Source organism: Prionailurus bengalensis, chromosome E4 (assembly GCF_016509475.1).
Source record: "Prionailurus bengalensis isolate Pbe53 chromosome E4, Fcat_Pben_1.1_paternal_pri, whole genome shotgun sequence".
Lineage (NCBI taxonomy): Eukaryota > Metazoa > Chordata > Mammalia > Carnivora > Felidae > Prionailurus > Prionailurus bengalensis.
In genome coordinates this window covers 19,798,254-19,825,662 of record NC_057360.1, presented here as the reverse complement: position 1 = coordinate 19,825,662, position 27,409 = coordinate 19,798,254, and the positions used below count along the sequence as shown (strand labels likewise).

Here is a 27,409-nt window from a genome sequence, read left to right as displayed (position 1 = left end):
TGATCCAACATTACATAAGGCAACATCAGTAGCTGTGTGAACAGGACACAAACCACTCAACACCAAGGTTCCACACAATACTGGCTCCCCAATGAATCTCAGTGCTTCAACAAGATCACTTAATGCTCTTTCAAAATTTGAAGCCAAGGAGTAAACTCAGAAACAACATTCTGCCTAGGCCTGTGGTCCTAGCACTCAGATAAATTTTAGCTCTGTAAAATAACTTTGTTGCCACTTGGTAGCAAAAAACAGAACTTTCTAATGACCACTAACTCTGTGTGAACATACTGTATTTCAACACGCTCACTGAACAGGAAAAGCTGGATGTTTTGTGTTATTCTAACACTCAATAACAAGCCCATAAACTACCGGATAAAAGCTGGGAATGGTTTCCTTTTACTAGCTTACCCAGTTTAGTGGCGCCCTCTGGTGGGTACTCAGGAAACTGGCCCTCGGAAGGGACACTGACGGTTCTCCTCAGGCATCGCCCTTTGGTGGAATCTGTCTGCTGCTCCTGTCCTCCCTCCACAGGTATCTAGTTAACCAAAAGACAAAAGACATGAAACTCAATAGTGAACTTGCCATAGCTACCTTCACGCTGAATATTTTTAGCTAATAAAGATAGGAGTTCATAATCATTAGAGCAAAGTAAGCAAAATGTAGAAAGCAAGTATTTCCAACTGTAAGACATTACCCACCCCTTGTGAGGAAGTTTTTCTTTAAAAAGGAACCTGAAAGATCAGGAAAGGTGAGTATGTAAATGAGCTTTACCTGAAGTCCGCACAAGTCATATCCAGGTGTGTACCTGTTTTGGGTGCTCAGAAAACAAAACACCCACACAAAGACTCTTTTATAATCAGAAGCTAGTTCACAAGCTCCAATTCTTCTGACCAATGCTCAATAAGGTAAACAGAAATAAAAGCCGGCCAGAAAGAATTAGCTCCAAAACTCAATTTAAAGAAGGTTTTGTTAGATAAAAATAGTAAAATCACCAGATTTTCTTCAATTTTGCCATTAAGCATTTAGAGACAGTTAATAAAACACATTTCACTGGACACTTGCATAGATACCTATATCAAATGGCATATTTTCTTCTAAAAGTGAGATTCATTATTAAAACCCTAAAAATTTTCTTTCTGGCCTAATTTCAGGGATCTATCAAGTGTTGTTTGCATATGTGGAATAAGAACTATGAAAGGTACAAAAGATCTCTAATACCAATAAACGTATTGGTTTTAAAACGTACTCACAGGTCATCATTGTAGTTACAGGATGACTCTAAGTCCCCCCACCCCCCCTTTTTTTGGTAATATGCTAAAAGATCAAATGATTTTTGTTTACTGGCAGAGGGCAAAAGCTTTTTCACAAAGATATTTTACCAGGAACCTTTATCAGAATCAACAATAATATTGGTAACATCTTAAATAGTTTGGCAAAACACGTCAGTAATTGAGCACAGTTTCTAATTTCGTCTGGCTCCAATACTGAAATTTCAACAAAATTCAGTAATAATGATTAGCATTGAGCTCTTACTTTGTGCAAAGCTAAGGAATTTACCTGTGTGACATTACGAGGGAGACATTATTATCATCATCCCTTTTTACAGGTGAGGAATAATTTATTTCTCCAAATGATTACAGTGGACACATCAACTGATCCAGCCAAGTCGGGATAGATACACGCTTAACTTTATATGCTTAACTTTATATGCCTTCTGCCTCACCTCGGTAACCCAACTCCTCTGCCTGGGGTCAAAGGGATGACAGCAAGGGAAACTCTCTGTGTTACTGAGAATCTGAAGAGCAAAGTCCTAATGTCTTCATAGGAACTAAAAGTCTGAACACTCTTTAAAGGACCCCAAATTCCCCATTTCCTCATGACCATAAAACTATGGCTAGTGCTTGCACATCGGGAAACCACAAGGCAGAATTAAGAAAAATTCTAAAAAAATAAGGGGAGACCAAATAATTTCATCAATAAGGACATGAGCTCTTCCAAAAGTCAAAAGTCCTCTGTAATATAAGACTTTACGGACAGTAATCTAAATCATCCATCCATCCCTTTCAGGATGGAAATTAATTATCTCTACTTAAATAATTAAAAGAGTAGCAGTACCAAGAAGTCAGATAACTTCCTCTGAGTAAGAAAGGCAAAGATGTGTCCTCTACCTGCCTTCAAAGCAGGATAGAATGGGGAAAAATAGTTTGAGTCTTTGAACAAAGAGATGAACATAAATAAACACAACTATTTTTGTTCTAGCTCTAAAAATACTTGTTACCTGAAATAATGAAGGCCTAAGCCTCACAGAAAAAAGACAGTAGTTGTTTTTATATTTTAGGAAGGAATGACCCATTATGATCTTTTCCGTTGAAATCTATAAAGGCCATATCCAGGAAAAAGAAAGAAATGGCTTCTGCTATCATATACTTTGTCTCTAACATAACTAAGGAAGAGAAAAATAAAATATATCAAACTTCTTATACGGGCCTAAAATTCACTCACACAACTATTTTCTCAAAGTTTTCATATAGAGTCTTCATTTCCCACTCTTGAAACTTAAACTATGATTGAAAATTCCATTCAAAGTACTAATGTGGGAAACAGAGGCAAAAGAAAAAACATCAAATTTCCTTACAACTTACAGTCCATTGGGGCACCCGAGTGGCTCTGTCAGTTAAGCGTCCGACTCTTGATTTTGCCTCAGGTCATGATCTCATGGTGTCTGATGGAGCCCCACGTGGAGCCTGCTTGGGATTCTCTCTCTTCCTCTCTCTCTCTGCCCTTTCCCCACTTGAGCGCACACACACCCTCTCTCTTTTTCTATCTCCAAATAAATAAATAAACTTAAACAAAACAAAACAAAACAACTTACAGTCCACTGAGACAGGCAGAGTGACATTCCTTTAGAAACTCAGCTGCCTCGATGATGACACTTTGCTAAGAGGCAAAAGGCAATCTCAGCTAACATTATACCGACTTCTAGGATCCCGTCAGGCTACTTTAACATACAAAAATTCCTTTGGAAACTTCCTTTATCTCCACCCCCCAAGATATAGGTTGGCAATCATCCTCTAAGCATTCGGCCCACTGATACACATCCGAAGGGTCTCGTGACTGAGCTCTTACTACACAGTCATAAATGACCTTTTCCTAACGATAGCTGGTCCCTCAGGATCCTCGAAACCTTGTTTCCAAAATACCTTGGAGGCCTGTGCTGTCCCGAACCCACTCCCAACCTGAAGGCATATAATCAGTCACCCGTGGCAACCCCAGTGCAGCTTTCTACCCAGAGGTCCTGTCCCCAGGCTTTAATAAAACCGCCTTTTTGCCCCTAAGACCTCTCAACAATTCTTTATTGGCCGTAGGCTCCAAACCCCAACATTTCCACATCAGTATCACTCTGAAAGGTTAGGGCATTTTGACCTCTCATTCAGGATTTGAGGGAGAATAGTGTTGACTTTTATTCTAAACCTGCATATCTTAACAATATTTTACTATTACAGCACTATCGATTGATCCTTACCTAAAATAATTTTTAAAACATATTGATCTACTCTTCGAAAATTAGAGGGATCATATTCCAAGTATCTTCAAATGAACTAAGCTGGAGTTCACAAGTCTCAGAACACAGCCAGAGAGATCAGTTTTACAAAGTCAATTTTAGGAAAGCAATTTTGTCCTTTCTGATTGCCCTAATTTAGTTGACTGGTTCACACTTGCTTGTTTAGGACACTGAATTAGTCCTTAAATATTATATCTCTTCCTAGTTCCCAAAAAAATTAGAGGACTTTTTCTTTTCACCTCTTCGTCCTTATACTGTGCTTCCGAGTGCTCTTTTTCCTCAGGGGAGGCAGGTGGGTGGGTAAGTGCTTTCCTTCACTCCATTTTACAAAGAGAAAGGAGAACACAGTAAGGAGTAAATGGCTTCTCAGGTATCTAAGATATGTTAATAACAAAGTCAAACTGAATCTCTGACTCTCAGTCCTCTTTGTTAGTTCCAAATCATCCATGGCAATGAAGAGCAACATGGGACAAACAAATCAGGTTACTTAGAAAACATTATTTACGTAACATATACCTCTATGTTGTCTGCCAAATCACCTTTCATTTTGTTTAGAATTACATAGGAATTAATTTCCATGTCAGTCAGAGTACACACACATTAAATAGTCAAGTACAGGAAACCAAGATAATGCTAACAGCAAAAGAAAGCATTTCTGGGGCACATAATTCCAAGTTTATCTGTCGTATAGGGCTTCTGCATAAGCTTTTCCACCAGGAAAGGATTCTGCTAAAAGAGTGTTTTAATACTACTACCTTATAGAGTAAGTGCAAACTCCCTAAGGCAGTATACCAGGCTTCCCACAATCTGGCCACTGTCTGAGTGTCCAGCTTCATGCAGATTTTACATTGTAGGAATACCACATTGCTTGCACTTCCCTAATATATTCCCTATTTTGTAGTTCAGCACCTTTGCTTAGTTGGTTCTCTCAGCCTGAAATATCTTTCCTTACTTTCTTATCTACACCTGCCAAGCAAACTCCCAGTCACCCTAAGGCTTAGGACAGGCATTACCTCCTCCAGAAATCCTCCCTTCTACCAAGTCCCTAAGAGGAGGGTAAGGTACACCTCCTCAAGGTTCCTCCAATAGCATCTTCTGGCTCTGTCACCGCACCTATTACACTGAATTATAATTATGCATTTGAACGACTAATTCTGTAAGCTGTAAGTCAACAGCTTGTACCTTACCAGTCAATGGCCAAGCCCTAAAACAGCTCCAGCCCACAAATGAATGAATGAATATTTGATACCTAGAGATGGGGGCCACGTCAGGCAAAGGAAAAAACTGGCCAAGAAATTGTAAACATACAACTTTTGTTTTGTTTTGGAACAGGAAGAAGGCCAATTTAGCTAGAGCCTCTAGAAGTGTGGTAGAACACAGAAAACCAAAATTTATTATGATTGCATTGGGAGGGGTTTAATACCAGGTCATGCAAAATTCAGGAAGCAGTGGGAAACTATTCCAGCTTTTAGACCAGAGGAATGGTAGTTACTTTATGGGTCTGTCTTCTTCCTACTTCTCCCTCCAAGACATTCCACAGATTAATATTCATAACACATAGCTTTGATCATATCCCTTTCTTTCTTAAGCTTCCTTTGGTAATTACCCATTGCCAATAGCATTTTAATGACACAGATTACAGTCCTTTAGAGTAAATGAATTTCTTTCTTTCATTCTACCCCCATTTACTTGTGCTATTTATCAAATGATATTTAAAAATTGGGGCCCGTGGGTGGCTCAGTCAGTTAAGTGTCTGACTCTGGCTCAGGTCATGATCTCACGGTTTGTGGGTTTGAGCCCCGTGTGGGGTACTGTGCTGACAGCTCAGAGCCTGGAGCCTGCTTCAGATTCTGCGTCTCCCTCTCTTTCTGCTCCTCTCCTGCTCACATTCTGGTCTCTCTCTCAAAAATTAATAAACATTAAAAAAAACTTTAAAAACTTATTTGTCTTATTTCCACAACTGAATTTGATATGGGGGAGAAAGAGGAAGGAACTGTGTTTTATTCTTTGTAACTCCTAACTAATGAATGCATATATAGGGGCACATTATGTATCTGCTGGATAACCTGAAAATGATTCTGAATGAAATATGCTATGGGTAGTTTACCAGGACAAATAATAGTTGATTTTTTAGCTATTTTTTTAGCCGTTTGCACAAAGCCTTAAGTGTTATTTTCATCAATATATCTGAGTGTAAATATTGCTTTTCAAAAGCAGTAAAGATACTCTAAAACATTTTAAAATTGCATTATTACTACCTTGCTGCTTATATGCTAGCTCCTAGCTTTAAAAATTCCAAATACAGAAAGTAGAAACTGAATAATAGGAATTATTCTTCCTAATGACTTGGTTTTGCTGAAAGAAAGAAATCACAAATTCAGCTTTCTTCTGTATTTTTATACTGGCTGTACCTTGAAGGGTTCACGATTGTCCTCTCTGCCACTTCCCTCAGCTCCCTAATCTCTCGTTTACTTGGCCTTATCTCTTGGAGCAAAATGGAATTCAAATGGCCTCCTACGCCCTCTTTGAACTGGGGTGGTGCCAAGCCAGCTGGGGCCTTTTCTGGCATCCGGGCAGGGAAGTATATTTCATAACACATCAGCAGCGTCTGTTTGGCACAATTTGCACGAAGCAATTTACCGAACCAACGAGTCATTTCTCAAGGTGATACTCCTGGCAGAATTCTCTTTCAGCATTCTTCCCAGACCTACCCTTCTGTTATAGTCTCAAATTGGTAAGGAGTGTGTTTAACACTCTTCCCATGTATATCCCCCAAGCAGACGTGTTCCCGTTTCTGACAGGAAACATGCAGAGTTAAGAGAGAGCACGAAAAGATCCCACACACTGAATACATGAGTGGTACTAGACTAATATAGTCCTCCCACATTCCAGCAGTGCCTGGCCTAGGATTCAGTTTAAATCCTTATGGAACCTCTTAATTATCTTTTGAACACAGCAGTCAACACCCTGGTGATTAGTTGACGAAGGTTTTAAACAGCATCTTTAGATAATTTCAGCAGGAAATTCCTTAAACTCCTTGTTTCAATGAATTCTAAATCTTCAATTTGAAATTCCAAGGAGAAGTGTTATACTTCTCATGACAGTGTGGGTGAAAGGTAGAAGGGTGACAGCATACTCTGGTTCTTCCACAAAAAAAATGGGTCTCTAATCTTTTCCTGTAATGAAATTAACAACATATTAAGTTTATCATTTAAGTAGCAGGTATAGCAATGGCTTTACATTTTCTTTTGGGAGAGACTTAATCCAGTTTTTTCAACTTACTGGTAGAACATACCTGTCTCAGAGCATTAAACTGTTTCTGTATCTGCTTTGTATATTCATTATCCCTTCATCATCCCTGACCCAGTCTATGGCAGTAATCTTCACTCATTTATTTCCTTCCAATCCCTTTCAATCTACTTTCCACATGATCAACAGAGTTACTTTTTTTTTCTTTATTTTAATTTTTTGAGAGAGAGAGAGAGAGAGAGAGAGAGAGAGAGAGAATGTGAGGGGGGGAGGGACTAACTGAGAAGGAAAGACAGCATCTTAAGCAGACTCGATGCTCAGCATGGAGCCCAACACAGGGCTCAATCTTAGGATGCTGAGGTCATGACCTGATCTGGAATCAAGAGTCAGATGCTTCACTGACTGAGCCACCCAGACGCCCCCTAGAGTTCCTTTATTAAGAAGCAAATTTGATGATGTCATTGCCCTGTTAAATACCTTTCTGTGGTCTAAATCATTTCCAGAATAACATACAAATTCTTTAGCATGGCCTAAAAGGCACTTTATTGTTCAGTTCTTGCTAGCTATCAGCTATTTTTTTTCCTCTTGTAAACTTGATTCCAAGAATTCTGAACATTTTGCAGTTTGCCAAAGAGATATGTTTCTTGAGTTTGTATCCTCATACGTACTTGGAATATCCTTCCCTCCTTCTCCTCCAGCTGAGCTTCTATTTGTCCCTAAAGACATGGCCCAATCATAAATGTCTCTGTAAAATCTTTCTTGGCATTCTTACTTTCACATCACAACCCACCCAGGCAATATGTCAGTTAATCTTTCCCTTATGGTTATAATTTTTGGAAAAAAAAAATTTATTGAGGTGAAATTCACTTAACCTAAAATTAACTATTTTAAAATGAATAATTCAATGACATTTATCACATTCAAATGTTGTACAACCATCACTTCTGTCAAGTTCCAAATGACTATAGCTTTCAATTTACCTTGATGTGACCAATAAGACTACATCTTTGCAACCACAATACTGCTCAATAAATAAAAATTAATCAAATATTCAACAATGGAAAAGCAGCTTATGGATTATTTTGTTCCTTTTTTATTATCCAGTTTTAGAAAAAATATGGAATTAAGTCTCATGTTCTGGGCAGATTTATAATACAAAACGAAAAGATAGAAAAGAAGGTTCATCTCCTCTCAAATTTATATTAAGGAAACGGATATTCAGAATCAAAGTTTATAACTTACCTTTTAAAAAATTTATTGGACAAATATTTATTGAGAATTTACTTCTATGTCACGAACTGTTCTAACCACTGAATAATACAGCATTGAATACAAAATCCCTGCCCCAAAGCTTATGTTTTCATAGGGCAAGAGATACGTAAATATAACAAATTATAAGGCATTTTAGAAGGTGGTAAAGGCTATGAAGGAAAAAAAATCAAAGCCAGGTTAATCAGACCAAAGTTTTGGGTGGAGATAGGAGGAGCAGTTACAATTTTAAATAGGTTGGTCAGGGTTGGTCTTGTTGAGCAGGTGACAGTAAGTGAAGACTTAAAGGAGGAGAGAGAGTGAATCATTTACTATCAGAGGGATATCAAGGCCTTGAGGCAAGAATATGCTGATATGCTCTAGAATTATAACAATGCCAGAATGACTGGAGTGAGCTGCGCAAGTCTATGGCCTCTGAAACTTAGAAGAATGGACTTATCATTAACAGAGAGGGGGATGGCCTTTGGCAGGTTTGGGAGGGGAAATTAGGGACCCACCGTGAGGCATGTTAGAGTTGACTATTACATATCCAAGTAGGTGTGTATGGAGAGATGGATATATGGGTCTAGAGAAGAGAGAAGTATAGTCTTGAGACAGAAAACTCGTAAGATTGGAGGAGAGTCCTAAAAAAAGTGAGGCCCAAGGACTGAACTCTGCAGCACTCCTCTGTTAAGATTTAAAGAGAAGAAGAGAAATCTGCAAAGATGACTCAGAAGGAACTGACAGAGAGGCAGGAACAAAAGTAGGAGAGCATGAGAAGCCAGGTGGAGAAAGTGGTTCTAGAAGGAAGGAGCAAATCAATTGTAGGAAATGTCACTGACAGATTGAGTAGTATGAGAACTGAGAACTGACGACTGGATTTAGTGACGTGGGGGTCACCAGTGAGCTTAAGAGAGCACTTTTGGCAGAGGGGTGTAAGAATCTGATGGAGGAGGTTTAAGAGACAATAAAAGGAGAAGAATTAGAGGCAATGGGTTTAAAAGTTTGCAAGAATTTTTGCTGTGAAGGGAAGCAGAGAAAGAGGTGGTAATTGGAGCTAGAAGTGAGGTTAATACAGGCTTATTTTTGCTTTTAAAATGGGAAAAATAATAGCATACTGATGGGGAATGATCCAGTAGAGAGCAAAAAATTCAAGCTGTAAAGAAGCAGGGGAGGATTGACAGTGATTCCTCCTGGAATAGGCAAGAAGGAATGGAACGTGTGCACCTGGAGGGGCTGACCACGGTTGAACTGTAGTTCAACCACACTTAAAGGAGACAAATACAGGCATCGGTGGTGGATGCGCAGACACAGTGCATGCTAATGAAGTGTGCATAAATTCTCTGCTGGGTGCTTGAATTTTTCTCAGTGAAATAAGCAGCAAAGTAACCAGCTATAAGAGGGTAATAGAGAAAGGATTAGAACAGAGGAGGTGTGAAAAAAATCACTTTAGAAGTCATTTTGGATCGTGCTACTCAAAAGTGCGGTCCAAGGTCTTATGCTGTTCTGCAAACTGTTTGTACTGGTTACAGTACAGAAACAGAAGTGTGCCTCGTGTGATCAATGGGTTTGTTTCATTGCACAGCAACACTTTCCATGAACGTGCATAATTTTCATAATTTTATTTCTTCTTTTCTTACGATTATTCGGCACATATTTGTTGAATCGTGATTTCATTTTAGTTAAATCTAATTAAAAATTCGGGCTTATGTTTTTTATGTCTTTTTAAAATGTCAGTTTTCTTAACTATTCACTTCATTGTATTTTGTTCACAGTCAAGTGGAGAAAAAACTAGTCCTTCACCACACACAGACGGAGAAGAACTAGTCCGGGAGAGCTGGACAAGATTAAGCTAAGACATGTTTTGGGACTGCCAAGCAGCTAAATTAGGGGTTTACATGAGGATTGCAGCCATTAGTTTAAAGAGTGTCAGTATGTTGGAGTGGTCTTGTCCAGGCACGTTACATTGCACGGAATCAGGGCAGGATAGACGAGGGGCAGGATTTAACTGAGTCATCACCATTACCAAAAGAGCATGATAATGTAAGAGAAGGGCAAGGGAACAGTATGCAAGGGGTGAGTAGAATGGCTATGAAAATGAGGCAGACTGAGGAGGGGAGATTGGACATTAGAGGTATGAGGGGCAGAAAAGCTTACAGCATCAATGGAAAATAGGTTCCAAAAGGACTGAAGGATTGTTAGAATAAGTAATGAGCTAGGAAGACAGAAGGTGATGATTAGAGTATAGAACACATGGAACTGAGAGTAAGAAGAAATTATAGCAATGAGGTGGGGTAGAGGAAAATATTCTTCGAGGAAAGGAGGTCAAGGAACTGAGAACCAGTGTGTTAGAAGCATCTCTGAAGATTTAATCCACAAATTAGGGCTGAAGTAGTGTTGAAGATAATGAGCCAGGTGCTCAAATCAACAAAAAATGACAAGTAATGACTAGGGGTTGGAACACGACTATAAGAGGAGACTCAGGATTTGGACTTTTTAGGGAGGGAGGAGAGGAATCAGTCATAAAAGAGGAAGGACACCTAGTACAGGCATTGAGGTATGAGGGCTGTGGGAAGAAAAACAGCCAGCCCTTGATAGGACTTCACAGAAGACGGTGTGTTCAGAGAAGTTACAGGTTCTCATGAAACCAAGAAGTTAAGGGATGCCTACAAAGAACTGGTAGAAGAAACAGCTGATTTTGCTGATGACGGACTGTGAGTTGCAGAGGGTATAGCGATAGGGTTTTAAGTGGTAGGAAAAGATGAGTAGAAGGCAGGGGCAGAAAGGAGAAAGGGGGATTTGCAGACACATGCAGAGTGTGGGAGATGAGGGGTTCCCCAATGTCCGGGGCTATTCCTGATGACTGGCATAAAAAGGAATACAGTACATAAGATACTGTTGTAGAAAATTATTCCTCATGAACGGTTATTTTATGAGACAAAAGGGGGCCCAGGCCTGGAATACTCAACTGATCAGTAATCTCTCATCAGTGGATTTTATCTTGGTTCTAGATGCGGCATGTATCTATGCTCTACCTTATGTTCTCTCTATCCTTATGCTATTTAATTTCTTACAGTACACTCTAAATTGAATAAAAGTTAGGTAAGGGCAGAAAGACAGCAAATGATCTGTGTATCATATCACTCTGATGTGGCTGATCATTATTAACAACTCTGATAAATGGCTGCTGACAAAGTAGGTTGACTAAAACGAACATTTTCAATTATCTGTATTCAGAGTGGATAACTAGAAATCTTCTATACTAATATTCATTCTACCACTTTTTATTATATGTTTCTATGAACATGGCAACTTGTACTAGACTATCCTAGAAAAGGCTGACCTTTATTATTTTAATAAAATTTAATAATATTAAAATACTGGGAAAAGGTTATGGGTATGGAGATGGTAACAAAAACAAAGGATATTTTTCAATGGCTGGAGGAAAAGAATAAGCAAGGGCTTCAGAGAGAGCATATTAGCTAGGCCCTCACAAGTAAGAACTGTTTATTAAAATAAAAGAAACTAAAATTTTTTTGTTATTCCCTTGGTTTTACTATATTAAATACAGTTGAGTAAGAGAAGGGATAGAAAAGAAAAGAGAGGAGGAAAGAGAAAAGGGAGGGATCCGCAGCTGAGAACTAAGAAATGTATTTGCTGTTCACTGCTTCCCCTGAACTCATTTTTTGGGAATGATGACCTACTAAATTGATATTCTACCTACAGCTTTTTAGATATTTACATATATTTTGGGCAATTAGTCTTTGCCCTTTGTTGAATCAGATCTTTTCTTCTTCCCTGCCATTATCTCTCTTCTTTGTCAAGATCATATTCACTCATTTTTTTACGTCGTGGAGGTGGAGAGTGAAACCATTTTATGGACCTACCAAACCACAATGATATCAACTATCTGAAAAAATCACCAATAAGCAAATGAGTCATTTGGATGTGGAAGGATGTGTACGTTTTAACGGTCTGAGTAAAGTAGCAAATGGTATATGATAAGTTCAAGGGCTTTTTAATTTGGCGGGAGAGAAAGTTCACCTAGAACCCGATGCCTATGCTAGTTACATTCCATCAGCCCCTCCAGATGCACTCTCTGCCCTTCTCTCCCTCGCTGTGTGTTTCAGAAAGCAAACCTCAACAAAACACATGAAGACCAATATTTTTCCCTCTGGCTTCAAGTTAGATTTGGCCAGTAGGTAACAACTGACAAGAAACCAGAAGGCAGGAAAAGTGCTGGAGTGTTTATTCCCCTTTGCTTCCTCCTTGCTGGCTGCTGATGTTCGGGTAGAAGCTGTGCTCTTTTGTGTAGCACCACAGCCACTGTCATAGCCCCCACATGCAACCGTTCTTTGGTTTCCAGAAGCACTGCTCTCTTCCTTTGCCCTGGAAGTCTAGGGTCATAACTGCTTTCTGCTGTTACTACTTCATGGTGCTTCACACTCTTTGGTGGGCCCCTTATGCTGCCCACATCTCTGTCAACAGACCCTTTATTAACCTCTTTCAATTAGTCCCCTGACAGTGCCATTTATTACCTGCTAGTTGCTACACTGACATCACTTCCAGTAGCCTTTCTGGGTGATTTTGGGGGCCAGGTCTACACAATCCCATCTGTCATCATTCCAAATTTCTCAACTCAATATCTATTTCACAATTCCTTAGTGAAAATCCACCCTTATCTTGTTGAACTCGCTTCTTCATGATGAGTGTAATCATTATGATGCGAGCAGCCCTTTAGACTTACAGGCATACCGCAGAGACATTTCAGGTTCTGCTCCAGACCAATGCAACAAAACAAGACAAATGAATTTTTGGTTTGCCCACAGATATATGTTATGTTTACATTATACTCTATTAAATGTGCAATAGCATTATATCTAAAAAACAACGTACATACCTTAATTTTAAGATACTTTATTACCAAATAATGCTAGCCATCATCTGAGCTTTCAGTGAGTCGTAATCTTTTGGCTGGTGGAGGATCTTGCCTCCACGTGGATGGCTGCTGCCAATCGGGACGGTGGTGGCCGAAGGATGGGGTGACTGCGGCAATTTCTTAAAATAAGACAACAATGCAATTTGCCACATCAATGGACTCTTCCTTTCTCTATAGACTTCTCTGTAGCATTTGGTGCTGTTGGATAGCTTTTTACCCACAGTAGAACCTCTTTCAAAATTGGGGTCAGTGCTTTCAGACACCGCCGTTGCTTTATCCACTAAGTCTATGTAATACTCTCAGTCCTTTGTAGTCATTTCAACAATCTTCACGGCATCTTCCCCCAGGAGTAGATTTCACCTCAAGAAACCACTGTCTTTGCTCATCCCTAAGAAGCAACTCTTCATCCACTCAAGTTTTATCATGAGATTGCAGTAATTCAGTCCCATCTTCAGGCTCCGCTTCCAGGTCAAGTTCTCTTGCTATTTCTGTGATATCCACAGTTGCTTCCTCTTAAGTCTTGAATCCCTCAGAGTCACCCATGAGGGTTGGACTCACCTGGCCCCAAACTCCTGTTAATGTGGGTATTTTGACCTCTTCCCATGAATCACAAATGCTCTTTTTATGTTTTTATGAGAGAGAGTGAGAGGGCACAAGTGAGCGAGCGGCAGAGAGAGAGAGAGGCAAAGAAGTGGAGCTCACCAGGGGCTTGGAATCACAAGTGTTCGCATTCGCATCTAGAATGGTGAATCTTTTCCAGGAGGTTTTCAATTTACTTTACACAGATATATCTTTGGCAGGTGCAGCCTTATGAAATGTATTCCTTCCTTCCTTCCTTCCTTCCTTCCTTCCTTCCTTCCTTCCTTCCTTCCTTCCTTCCTTCCTCCTTCTCTTGCTTACTTCCTCCCTCCCTCCCTTCCTTATGAAATGTATTCCTAAAGAAGAAGACTTGGAGGTTGAAATGACTCCATGATCCATGGGCTGCAGAATGAATGCTGTGTCAGCATGAAAGCAACATGAACCTTGCCGTACATCCCCATCAGGCCTCTGGGCGACCAGGTGCATTGTCAGCGAGCAGTCACATTCTGAAAGGAAACGTCTTTCCTGAGCAGGTCTCAACAGCGGGCCTAAAATATTCAGGAAGCCATGTTGTAAACAGATGTGCTGTCACCTAGGCTTGTTGTTCCGTTTCTAGAGCACAGCCAGAGTGGATATAGCACGATTCTTATGGGCCCTAGGGTTTTCAGAATGGTGAACGGGCACTGGCTTCAACTTCAAGTCACCAACTGCATGAGCCCCTACCAAGAGAGTCAGCCTGTCCTTGCAGGCTCTGAGGCCAGGATCGACTTCTCCCCTCTGCCTATGAAAGTGCCAGCCTTCTTTGTAGCCTTCTTCCCATAGAAGGCTGTTCCCTCCGCACTGAAAACCTGCCGTGTGCTGTGGCCACCTTCAGGAACGATCCTGGCTAGACCTTCTGGATAACCTGCTGCGGCTTTTGCATCAACGCTTGCTGCTTCGCCTTGTACTTTTATGTTTTGGAGGTGGCTTCTTGCCTGCCTTAACCCTCATCAACCAACCTCTGCTCGCTTCCAACTTTTCTTCTGCAGCCGCCTCACCTCTCTCAGCCTTCACAGCCTTGGTGTGGAACAGACTCTGGCTGAAGGGAATGTAACGGCTGGTTTGACCCTCTGTGCAGACCACGGAAACCTTCTCTGTATCAGCAATAAGGCTGTTTCGCTTTCTTATCACGAGTGCGTGCCCTGGAGTAGCACGCTTAATTTCTTCCAACGACTTTTCCTTTGCATTCATAACTTGGTGAACTCTTTGGGGCACAAGGCCTAGCTTTCAGCCTCATTTGGCATTCAACGTGCCTTCCTCACTAGGCTTAAGCATTTCGAACTTTTCATTTAATGTATGACATATGCGAGTCTTCCTCTCACGTGAACACCTAGAGGTCACTGTTGGGCTATTAACTGGCCTATTTCAATATTGTCATGTCTCAGGGAAAAGACTCCAGAGAAGAGGGAGAGGGATGGGAACAGCCAGTCCAGTCGATGGAGCAGTCAGAATACACACACTTACCAATTAAGTTCACCATCTTATGTGGGTGTAGTTCATGGTGCCTTAAAGCAATTACAATAGTAATCTCAAAGATCAGCGATCAGAGATCACCATAACAAATATAATAATAATGAAAACGTTTGAATGATCATTACCAAAATGTGACAGAAAAGCAAGAAGTGAGCAAATGCTGTTGGAGATATGGTGCTGACAGGCTTGCTCAAGACAGGATTGCCACAAATCCCCATTTTTAAAATGTGCTACTGCTAAGTGCATTACAGCAAAGCTCAATAAAAGGAGTTTTGCCCATTTCCATAAATGCCACATATCAAGTGCAAATAAAAACCAGATTTCAGGAATTTGGCCAGAAGGCAAAGCGGCTTTCCTCGGTGACACCCATCTCACCTCCTTCTCCTTGTTGAGCAGCACCAGCTGGCTGTCCGTGAGGATGCAGTACCTCCGCTCCCACGTTGTCGTTTCCGTGTAGGGTGACTGGCCGCAAGACAGACGATGTGTGGGTGGCCCCTTCACATCTGGGTGACAAACATGAAAACCAAAAGTGAGAATGCATTATCATGCTGACTTAGGTAGACCAGGATCTCAAATGTAAGATTCTCCAAAATCATATTAAATAAAGAGTTTCAAACATGAACCTAAATGGTAAATTGAAAACTTCACTTCCTCTTAATAAAAACTGTTCTACACAGAGGGGAAAATAGGCCGTTTAGTCTGCAGGAAAGAAGGCTGAAACACTAGGAGGATTTGTTAGCACGAACTTGACACAGTAATGACCATGGTACATGTACTACAACAATGGGAAGTTGCTTCAGAGCTAAACTAACATCATTCAAAACGGAGGGTGGGGGGGTGACTCAGAGAAGAACAAAAGACAGAACCTCTAATCTTTAGGAAGAAATGGTGTTGCATGTACACTTCGAGAGTACTGCTGACCCCACTCAAGAGAATGAAATTATTAACCGCTAGTGTCTTCAAAATGGCTTTATTTCTAGTCACGCATGAGAATTAAAAAAATATTTAAACTATAGCATCATATTACCACTAGAGGCCAGTAAGATCTTAAAAACACAGAAAGCAGTTTCTGCAAGGAAAAATCCAAACATATTACCATCATGTCTCTTACAGGTGGAGGTACATATCAGAGCTAAATGTCTAACTCTTCTCAAATGTCTCATTTCCCTATTAAATACCAAGTGGTTATGAATACTTCGTTACTTTAAAATTCTTTGATACAAACTGTTCACTCATTTGGGCTGCTATACAACATGGAACACATCTTAATCAAAAGTACACATTAGATCCATTAAATAAGGCTTTACGACAGTTGAATATTAAAAGTTCTTTAGCCAACAAAGGACTAATTCCTGTCAGGATTATACTGAAGAGATAATTTTAAATGCATTATTTATTACTATTCAGTTGTTTTCCCAGAGGAGCATCTCAAACTTGAGAAATTAGAAAACAAACACCCATGAGGGCAGGAGAGTTGTAAATCAAAAATAAACGCATTTTATCTATTACACAAGTGTTTCCATTAGTATTACTGTCTACAGACTTTTAGGGTTTTTTAAATGTTTATTTAGTTTTGAAAAAGAGACAGAGAGAGCAGGGGAGGTGAAGAGAGGGAGTACAGAGGATCTGAAGAAGGCTCTGCACTGACAGCAGAGAGGCCCAATGTGGGGCTCGAACCCACGAACCACAAGATCATGACCTGAGCCAAAGTCGGATGCTTAAGCAACAGAGCTACAGGGGTCCCAAGATTTTTTTTAAGAGAGAGAGCTTGAGCCAGGGAGAGGAGAAGGAGGGAACAGAGAGAGGGGGAAAGAGAGAGACAGAGACAGAGAGACACAGAAAATCTTAAGCAGGCTCCACACTCAGCGCAGAGGCACCATGTGGGACTTGATCCCACAACCCAGGAACATGACCAGAGCCAAATCAAGGGTCAGACGCTCAACCAACTGAGCCACCCAGGAGCCCCAGACTTTTAGTTTTTTCAATCACAGTCTGACAGGTATGGCTTCAAGGAGATACAAATAATGTCCTAGGTATCTTATACTAGAATCACCCAAATATGCAATGGTATAGCTGGAGTTCTGTCGGAAATAAACAAGGCAGGACTAGGGCACTTAGATGAATGGCTTTTTTTGCACTGTCTTGTGTGACCAATATTATCTTCAGTGCTCCTTCTGGCTTAACTTCCTTTGCTTTCTAAAAATCTATTTAAATGCGTTGCTCTGCATATGTAGGCAAGCTTATCAGCTACCCTCCAAATAATTCACAGAACCCACATTACTTACTAGGGCTCAGCTGGAGATGTTACTAAATCTTAGCTCACTGCCTCTCCTCTTCTGTGTCTATCTCCTCTGTGCTATGCACAGCAGTATTTGCTACACATCTAGCTTCTCCGTTCCACAAACTCTCTCTTCCCCGCCCTCAACGCCTCCCCTTGTGTTCTAACAGAGCATCGAAAATTATTTTTATTTGTTTTGAAAATTATTCTAAAGTTTTCTTTATACTTCAACATTTCCTGAATTTATCACAAAAAGCTTGAAAGAAGCTGACTCTTAATCCTCTTTGACACATATGGAAGATTCTTGCCTGTACTTAAAAACCATGTCAAAGCTGATTTTCTTCACGATTTGGACAAACAAATGGGTTAGATTTTTACCACAATGTAGGCCTATTTTTAGAGTCAAGTACCAACTCCACTTCAACACAGAGGGATGCACCTACTTTATGTGGAAATGTGGTGGTTTTGTGGCCTAGACAAGTTTTCATTCAAATGACTAACCTTCTTACGTAAGTTAGTCGTGGGTGACCTACTGCCCACTGTAATTTAATTTGAACAGCAATTTTGTGATCCATACTAAGCAAGAAGACGTTGATAAACTCCATAAAAATTAGAATACAGGACACTATATTTATAGCATAACGCAGGTTTCCTGACAAAATATAAATCTGGATCAGAACTGAAATTAAGAAACCCTACATTCCCTTCCCTGTGTCACCCTGAGTAATTCTCTTAAAGTCTCACTGTCTGATGTTCTCCCTTTCTCCAATCTTGGGCTTTGCTCCTAGTTTCTTCATGGTACTGTGAAACAAGACAATGTTTCACACAGTATTTTGGGACCCCAAACTATTCCTCCCCAGTGTGACAGGTAGAATGAAGTAGGGAGTAATGTCGCCCTATGTAAAATGTTCTGTCTGTCTGAATGATGAGACTGGCTAATGCTGTTATAAATTTTGTAGTTTCACATTTATTATTTAATACCCACTTTAAAAAAAAATCACATTGTAAAACTGTATACCAAGGAATAAAACAAGAAAGAAGTTAGAATAAGTGATTTGGGGGGGTTCTTTTTAGCCCTTCTGAATTAAGGCTTAAAAGGCATTTAAATAACAAGATAAAATAAGATTTTAAAATAACCTATAGATTTAATTTGTTCAGTTTATCATGTCCTCTTTTCCATGGTTAAACGAAGATTTAACAGTAAAACCTATCTACTAAGACTATATTACCACAGGACAAGCTCACCTTACCAATACGACCCACCAAGCAACAAATCTCTCTCTCTCTCTCCCCCTCTTTCCCTCCCCGCCCCCACACCCACCCCCGGCTCTAGTAACATACTTCTAACTTCTGACTTCCAATTATATTTAGTGTCTAAAGTTCACCAGAGAAAAGGATAACATAGAATTACAAGTAAGAATCTTAATAGCAAGACTGGAAATAATTTTGCTTTGCAGTGCCCCTGTCCTATAAGAATACTAAGGGCACTGGACGCTGGATTTATTACAAAAACTGAATAATTTCAGAAGCATTAAAAAGCATCTGAGTTTACTCAATGGGTCTTTTTGAAAAGTACTTCTCTAAACGGGCTATTGTCTTGTGGACTAGTAACTCTCAAATTTTTTTGATCTCAAGATCCCTTTAAACTCTTAAAATTATTGAAGACTTCAAAGAATTTTTTATAGGAGCCATATTTAATATTTACCATATTAGATATTAAAACTAAGAAATATTTAAAATATTTATTCATTAAATGATAAGACACCTACTGCATATTAATATAAATAACACATTTTTAAAAATTTTTTTTAACGTTTTATTTATTTTTGAGACAGAGAGAGACAGAGCATGAACGGGGGAGGGGCAGAGAGAGGGGGAGACACAGAATGGAAGCAGGCTCCAGGCTCTGAGCCATCAGCCCAGAGCCCGACGCGGGGCTCGAACTCACGGACCGTGAGATCGTGACCTGGCTGAAGTCGGACGCTCAACCGACTGAGCCACCCAGGCGCCCCTAAATAACACATTTTTAATGAAATGTAACTATTTTCCAAAACAAAATACGTGAGAGCAGTGACTTTGTTTTAAGTTTTGCAAATCTTTTTTAAAGTCTGGCTGAATGGGAGACAGCTGGATTCTTATATCTGTTACAGCATTCAATATATTTATGTTGCTTTGGTTGAAATATATGAAGAAACTCTGAATCACTCAGATACGCAGTTGGAAGGAAAGAGTTGTTTGTTTTTTTTTAAATTTTTTAAATGTTTATTTATTTTTGAGAGAGCGTGAGCGGGGGAGGAGCAGAGAGAGAGAGAGAGGGAGACACAGAATCTGAAGCAGGCTCCAGGCTCGGAGCTGTCAGCACAGAGCCCGACACGGGGCTCAAATTCACAAACCGCAAGATCATGACCTGGGCCGAAGTCGGACGCTTAATGGACTGAGCCACCCAGGCGCCCCAGGGAAGAGTATTTCAATAGCATTTTTAGATAAATGTGGATCATCTTTTTTAATACTAATCCAAAACCTGACAAGAGGATGCTTCTTAACAGTGAGTGAAATGTGGAATGTGACACCACAGCAATGAACTTTTCATGCCCGGCTATGTTAAAAGTCATTGGTGTACGTTACCCTTTGAATGGATTTTCAATGCATATGTATGAGTTTTTAACATTACGCACTGATCATTTCCAAAACATTGGTTCATTTAGTTTTGCAGATCTTCCAAATTATGACACCTTCCATCATGTAATATGAAAAAATCACATTCACTAATCTTCAGAAAAGTCTTGACTTTATCATAGAAGTCTTTACTGGGAAGCTATCAAGCATTTTTCGTCTTGGATTTTATCATTAGCAATAAATACTGTTGGTTTTTTCCCTCTAAACGAAAGGTTTCTGTCTTTCTTTTTCCCGAAAATATCTGTCAAATAACCAACACAAAAGAACTATAGTTCATCTTGCAGTTGTGTTTCAGGTAAAAATGGTGTTCAGTGAAAACCAGTGGCAAGTTCAGCTTTCAACCCGACTTGCGCAGAACGCCCTCGGTTTGATAACCATGGTACTTCAGCCGGCAGCTCGTGAGCGCTTCCCGCGTCATCAGACAGAATGTTTAAAAAATGTGAACGCTAGCATTGAGATTTAACAAAATTAAGGACTTTCACCGAGTTCTCAAGGACTTCCCAGCCGCTTTCCCCCTACTATGCGGCAGAGGAGAATGCGGTGACTCCTAATACAGTTTGGTGCGGCCGCTTTGATTCCTGCGACTGCACTGGTGGTTTTACTCACAATTGCCTCTACATCATCAATGTAAAAGTCAACACAGTCATTTTTTTGCTTTTGTTTCGTTTTGTTTTTTAAGGTAATTTGACTGTGAAAATAGTTTTACCCTAACAGATCAGGGGGATCCTCGGGTTGTAGGGTTCCGCAGACCATACTTTAAAAACCACTGCTTAGACAACAGGAAGCCGATGAGGATTCTGCGGAAGCCTGGCAATAGCTTGCTAGGATGAAGTAAGTAGAAAACAAACCTCAGGTCTTATATAATGGACGGGAGACTAATGTAACAGCCTGGCAAGGGATAATTGGGGTCACAGACTGGTGAAATAGAAAGGGATCATGTGAACCTGATTTTGAAATAGGAATTTAGCAGGGAAGTCCAAAACAAAGTTTTTCAAAACAGGAATAAGAACATTTAAAGGGAAGCTTTTGAATTGGAGTTGAATTAGAAGGATTCAATTAATCCATTATATCCAAATCACTTAAAAATGACATTGAAAATACCAGATTACTTTGTCTACCTGTCAATCTATGCATCAAACCCTGGGCTTCTTCAAGTGCTGATATAAACTTAGCAGCTATCTGGCAAGGAAACAACAATTTTCTTGTGTGTAACCCTTCCTCATAATCCTTCCTTATAAGTATAGAAGGGAGCTTCATAGCCTGTCCCATCACTTGACAAAGATGAACAAAAATGATACAACTGAGCTGGAAATTCTATTAGATACAGTCTACAACTAGCCTCACTGTGATTTTCTCTAAGAGGGTAAGCATCTTCTGGTCTCTTCCAGACTTACAAAGAAAGCATCTCAAAAGACTTACAGTAGGAAAGTAAATAAAGGGATCTGCCTTGAGGCAGAAGTAGGGGTTAAGGCGAATGGAAAAGAACAAGTCCATGACCCAAATATGGAGAATGTCAAAGAGAAAACTGCTGTGGGAAATTTTACTTTTGTATCATACAGCTCCTTAAAGTTCATCTGAGTTGCTTTTGGATCACATCATTTACTAGTCACTTGTTCTTTTAAAATTCCAACATTGTTAGTTAAATGCAATTGAAATTGGTAAAATCCGAAACCTGTTTACTGCCATCCAAAGAAAGCTTTATAGAGTATTCTATAGGGACACTTTTCGAGCTAACACAGTCCCTAGTGTTTCATTCAATCTCAATAGACTGATTGAATTCTTAGTACCAACTTAAAGATAGAATTAAAGATAGAATTCTTTCATTGATTCTTAGTACCAACTTAAAAAAAATTAAATTAAATTAAAATAAAATAAAACATAGCTTTGGGAAATCTATCTATAGGTGAGATTTTAATACATTAAAAGAGAAGCACATTTCTAGCATGGAGTTGTTGTAAACCTCAGAGGTCTGAACTGCTTGGAAAGATCTATATTTTCATGTGTGTGTGTTTATTTCCACGCCAGATCCAACCCAGATTAATGGCAAGTTCTTCCCAACATTCAAATTTCAATTATCAGACTTGTTTCCTTTCTGAATTTGATTAGAATTCAAAGTCAACGTATACACATTACTTTATAAAGTCTTAGAACTGGAGTGGCCACTTTCTTATAGAAGTAAAAATATATCTAAATAATTGTAAAACAGAGCTATGTTACTTAAACTAGCTAAGAATATGTCAACTTCCCTAACTACACAAAGGGCTATTTTTCTCTTCACCAAAATGTTCAAAATAATTTTGACAGAAGTTCAAGTATCATTTATATCCACAGGCCAACTAACAAGCTATATTTTTTAAAGATGGTTCTTTATTTTTCTAAAAAATAATAAAACCCTTGCCATGCCATACAGCTTTAAAAATGTGGTATCTTCTTGGCTATCTTCTGCAGGCAATTTCTGCTGCAAGAGAAGAAATGTTAGAGTTGCCACGTGATGATGATTTTAATCATAATCATAACATCTGTAACATGCTGTTCAGCAGCCCGCTGATGTTGGAAATATATGACGAAATCATTTTATAAATGTGTTAATGCTATCTGTTTAGGACTTAGTGTGGCTGCCATCAATTATTGCATCAATATATTTTAAGTCACTCTCTTTCATGCTTAAAGTATTGAAAGGAAACACAAAACCAACCAGAATATTAAGATAAAGTTTGATTTTATTTCTTTTGTCCCCTCATTACATTTCCACCCTCCATATTCCTTCAAAATGTCAGAAAATAAGCAAATTCCAGACTTCCAGAATAAGCAAACAAAATTTTTCTTAGAATAACTATCCAGACATTAAATTATTGGCTATGAACTCTGCTTTGTCCTGACATGCAGTGAGCCCTTGGGCTGGCAAATTACATTACAGTGCATACAAATCAATAGCCCCAGTAGATTTAAATATAGTCACGCTCACCTTGGTGAGTAATAAGGATACTAAGTAATAAATGATTCAACATGTTTAAGATATAAAATCATACTAGGTCAGAACTGTTTGCCTTTATGGAAATACACTTTAGTCTTTATCATAAATTCACTGTAAGACCATAACTGTTTATCGAAACAAATTCATGTTGTGTCTTTTATTCTTAGCTAACGATTTTAGTTTCCTTCTCAATTATGAAGGCTTAATTGCCACTACTTGATCACTGGTGTCTAATCAGTAAACCCTCTATGCTCACCATCACCCATTTTTTAAATCTTTTGTTTTTGAGAGAGAGAGAGAGAGAGTGCGCGCGCACAAGCGGGGGAGGTGCAGAGAGACAGAGGACCCAGAGTAGGCTCTGCGCTAACAGCAGCAAGCCCAATGCAGGGCGCCAACTCACGAACCCCAAGATCATGACCTGAGCTGAAGTCAGACGCTCAACCAACTGAGCCACCCAGGCACCCCACACCATCACCCTTTTTAAGAGAAAGGGAAGGCAGGTAGGAGACAGCACGTGACACTCTCTGGTAAGTAACTTCCTTTAGACTAAGATTTGCAAAGGGTCCCTTTGCTGCCTCGCTCTCAGTCTCTCAGCAGCACCAGGGCCTAAGCATAGGTTTTCTACCTCTGTTCCATCACAGGGCAGAGTTACCTGTAATAAGTATTAAAATGTAATAAGTTCCTGGAAGGCCTGACATTTATAGTAGACAATCAGATGTTTGATAAAGGTTAACACTTCCCTTTTTAGAAGAACTTTTTTTTTCTTTTTTCTTTTTTTTTTTTTTTTTTACAGAGAGAGAGGACAAGCAGGTGAGAGGGAAAGGGGGAGGGATAGAGAGACTGAGAATCTTAAGGAGGCTCCACGCTAGGCCCAGAGCCTGACGCAGGGTTCGATCCCATGACCCTGGGATCATAACCTGAGCTGAAATCAAGAGTTGGATGCTCAACCAACTGAGCCACCCAGGTGCCCCAGAAAAACAAATCTGAATTGGATAATATTACCTAAGTATTAGAAGATGACCAGGATGGGAAGCAAGTCCTATGATGGTTCCCCCTTGCTTCTCCCTTCCACATCGCTAATACAGTCTGCACTACACTTGATCACGTGTGCCATGCAAATGCAGGCAGAGCAGATTATATGGTTTTCTTCTGCTTTTCAGACACGCATTAGAAGGAATAAGTCCCATAATTCCCACACAGGGCCAAGTACTGCTTAAATAACTCTACGGCACGGGTAACTGAATGGAAAGTTGTGAATGAAGCCACATTCAGATGACAGATGGCAGCCAATCACGGTTTGTACTTCACCCCCAATAGGACCACTTACATCTACAGTTCATACTCTCACTTAAACAGAAAAATATAAAATACTCAAAATAATTCACTCACATAATAATCCTTAGAAGAAGAAAAAGGTCTATATGCAAGTTTTTCGTAAACAGTCAAGTATTGTGCAAATTTAAGAAAAGTGCAAATTTTAAGAAAATACTAGTCTGCCCCATAGAACATAACCATGGTGTTATATAAATGATCAAAACTCACGATGCTTTTTGTGTCTCATATTCACATTACTGGTAGAAAAATGAACTTTACTAAGAATTAATCTCAAACACCATGTAATACCCATTCCTTCTGTTATATTTAGTACCTCTTCTTGTATTAATATACCCCCATGCTTCCCTCCTTTTGAACTGAATCTTGTCACTTTCCTTTAGCAGCAGCTGTTGTGGGCAGAGAATTAGAGCTTTAAAAGGAATGTGATTCTTAGTGGAGAAGGAAAAACAGAGTAAATAGTTTACCACTATTGAGAGATCAGTTTCTGAGGTTTTAGCGATTGGTTATACAACCAATACTGTAACATTATCTCTCTATCTAAAGGAGCAAAAGAAGGCAGACTGCATTAAAAATAAAACCTATCAAGAGTTTGGCAGCATTAAAAAATTTTAATAGCTCTACCTCTCTCCACAGTATCAACTGAAATAGAATTACAGAGCTAAATATGCATCTCTTCTGAATTGTGACCTGTTTGAGTCACAAATCACTGAGCTTACAGTGAAAACTATCAAGGAGATAATATAGGCTTCTCTAAAGAATCCTATCAGTCACTCACTGCTAAGTCGACAACCCAATTCATCAGCTCAGTCCTGACGCAACTTAGCTGACTTACGTAAGACATGGAAAACCTTTCTTTTTATCAAAAACCACTGACCTCAAATCAGTAGAAGGGAACAAATACAAGACTATAAAGCAGTAAAAGGAAGAATGGATCTAGACTTCTCCAATGGAACATGGGAATTTGGAAGACAATGGAATAATGCCTTTAGATTTCTGAGAGAAAATTATTTCCAACCTAAATTATTCACTTGGCCAAATAATCAAGTCTGAGGATAAAATAAAAATATTTTTAGATACTCAAGTCCTCAAATTTTGGGGAGTGTCTTAGTCTACACGGGCTGCCATAACAAAATACCACAGACTGTGTGGCTTAAGCAACAGAAATTTATTTTCCCACAGGTGTGGATGCTGGGAAATCCAAGATCAAGGCACAAGCTGATGTGGTTGCTGGTGAGAGCACTCTTCTGGACTTGCAGATGGTTGCTTTCTTGTTGTGTCCTAACAAGATGGAGAGAAAGAAGTATCTCTTACTCCTTCTACAAAGGCACCAGTTCTATCAGATTAGGGACAGCCTTTATGACCCCATCTAACCTTTACTACCTCCGTACACTCCCATCTCCAAGATATAGTCCCATAAAATGATTTGGAGGTGGGGGAGGGGACACAAACACTCAATCCATAACAGAGTAACCAAGAAAATAACACACTGTATTTCTACAACAGGTTCCAAGCTTAGGAGACAAGCAAAGAGTATCCCAAAATGATGATGAAGAGAACTAAGAGGCAATCCTGACTGGAAGAGTGTGAACAAAGAGACTGACATGCTGAAGATGTAACACCATGCTTTTGCTACTGGGCCAGTTTTTAAACTACTGGAGCATGTGCTTGAATGAAACGAGGTAAATGGAAAGAGACAAAGCCTTAAGATCCAGGAAACAGAGCTTCCACCTTAAGAAAAAGGCAAGGAGAATTCTAAGGATGACAGCAAAGCAAACACCTAGGATACCAGCTATTTAGGGAACGATCCTAAATATAAGATGACTAGGGGGCCTCCAAGATAGATGTCATCAAGAAAAAAGAAAATGAAATAAAAGAAAGCTGGATTTGATAAATTACCTGATATTACTGGCCTTGAGTAAAACTGTACTACAAGAGAGGCACCTGGGTGGCTCAGTCAGTTAGGCATCTGACTTCAGCTAAGGTGTTGATCTCGCAGTTTGTGAGTTCGAGCCCCACATTGGGCTCTGTGCTGACAGCTCGGAGCCTGGGGCCTGCTTCAGATTCTGTGTCTCCCTCTCTCTCTGCCCCCTGCTCATACTCTACCTCTCAAAAATAAATAAGTGTTAAAAAAAATAAAAAACACTGTACTACAAGACTATAGGAAAGCATGGGAAGAATAATAGGTACAAAGAAACCTACACAAACGGGAAAAAAATGGCAATTGTTAACCTCAAAAAAACAAAAAGCAAAAAGGAAATGTAATAATGACATTCAACCAAACCCAGTTTAGGCATAATAATGTAAAACAGTGAATCCGTATTATAAAAATAAGTATATAATTACAGTAAGGCAATTGGGATTATTATATATGACAGCTAAATCATCATCCGCCATAACAATCAATAAAAAAGCTTGAGAACTGTTAAATAAAAAAAAAAAGCATATATTCATGTTATTAGAATTAAGGAGGTATGTAAATGCCCGAATAAAAAATTAGAAGAGCCAAGGTTCTGGCCTCAGAAAAAGGGTGAGGTGAGGAAAACCAACATACTCGGTTAAGAAAAAGGCTGACAACCCAATCAAACAATGGGAACAAGACCTCACCATTTACTTCATAAAAAAGAATATCCAAATGTCCATCTAACATGTAAAACGGTGCTCAACTTAATTAATCATCAGGGAAATGCAAATGAAAAGCACAGTGAGAGATTACTGCTGCACACCCACCAGAATGGCAAAACCGAAAAGATACGAAGTTTTGCCGAGGGTGGGAAACAACTGCAGGTGGGAGTGTGAAGTGGTACCATCACTTTGGAAAAGTGTTTGACAATATTTACAAAACCCAGACATACACATATCCAGCAACTCTACTCCTAGATATATACCCAATGGAAATATACATTTTTTTCCCAAAAAGCATATAGAAGACTGCACACAGTGGCACTGTTCATAATAGCTAAAACTAGAAATAACCTGAAATGCCCACCGATAGCAGAATGGATACGTGAATGGTGGTAATTCATAAATGGGGTATTAGCTACCAGTGAGGTTGAAAGC

General features: G+C 39.5%; 1 protein-coding gene across 6 annotated transcripts in view; it reads right to left on the bottom strand.

Annotated features, from left to right (window-relative positions):
- Nucleotides 1–27,409, bottom strand: part of RASAL2 (RAS protein activator like 2) — a 362,955-nt gene that overhangs the window by 169,360 nt on the left and 166,186 nt on the right. For all 6 annotated transcript variants that reach the window (XM_043567728.1, XM_043567732.1, XM_043567733.1 and 3 more), the window contains exons 2-3: nt 15,465–15,592; nt 409–535 (exon numbers count right to left, since the gene is read on the bottom strand). In XM_043567728.1, the coding sequence (XP_043423663.1) occupies nt 409–535; nt 15,465–15,592 (255 nt within the window). The remainder of the gene's footprint in view (nt 1–408; nt 536–15,464; nt 15,593–27,409) is intronic.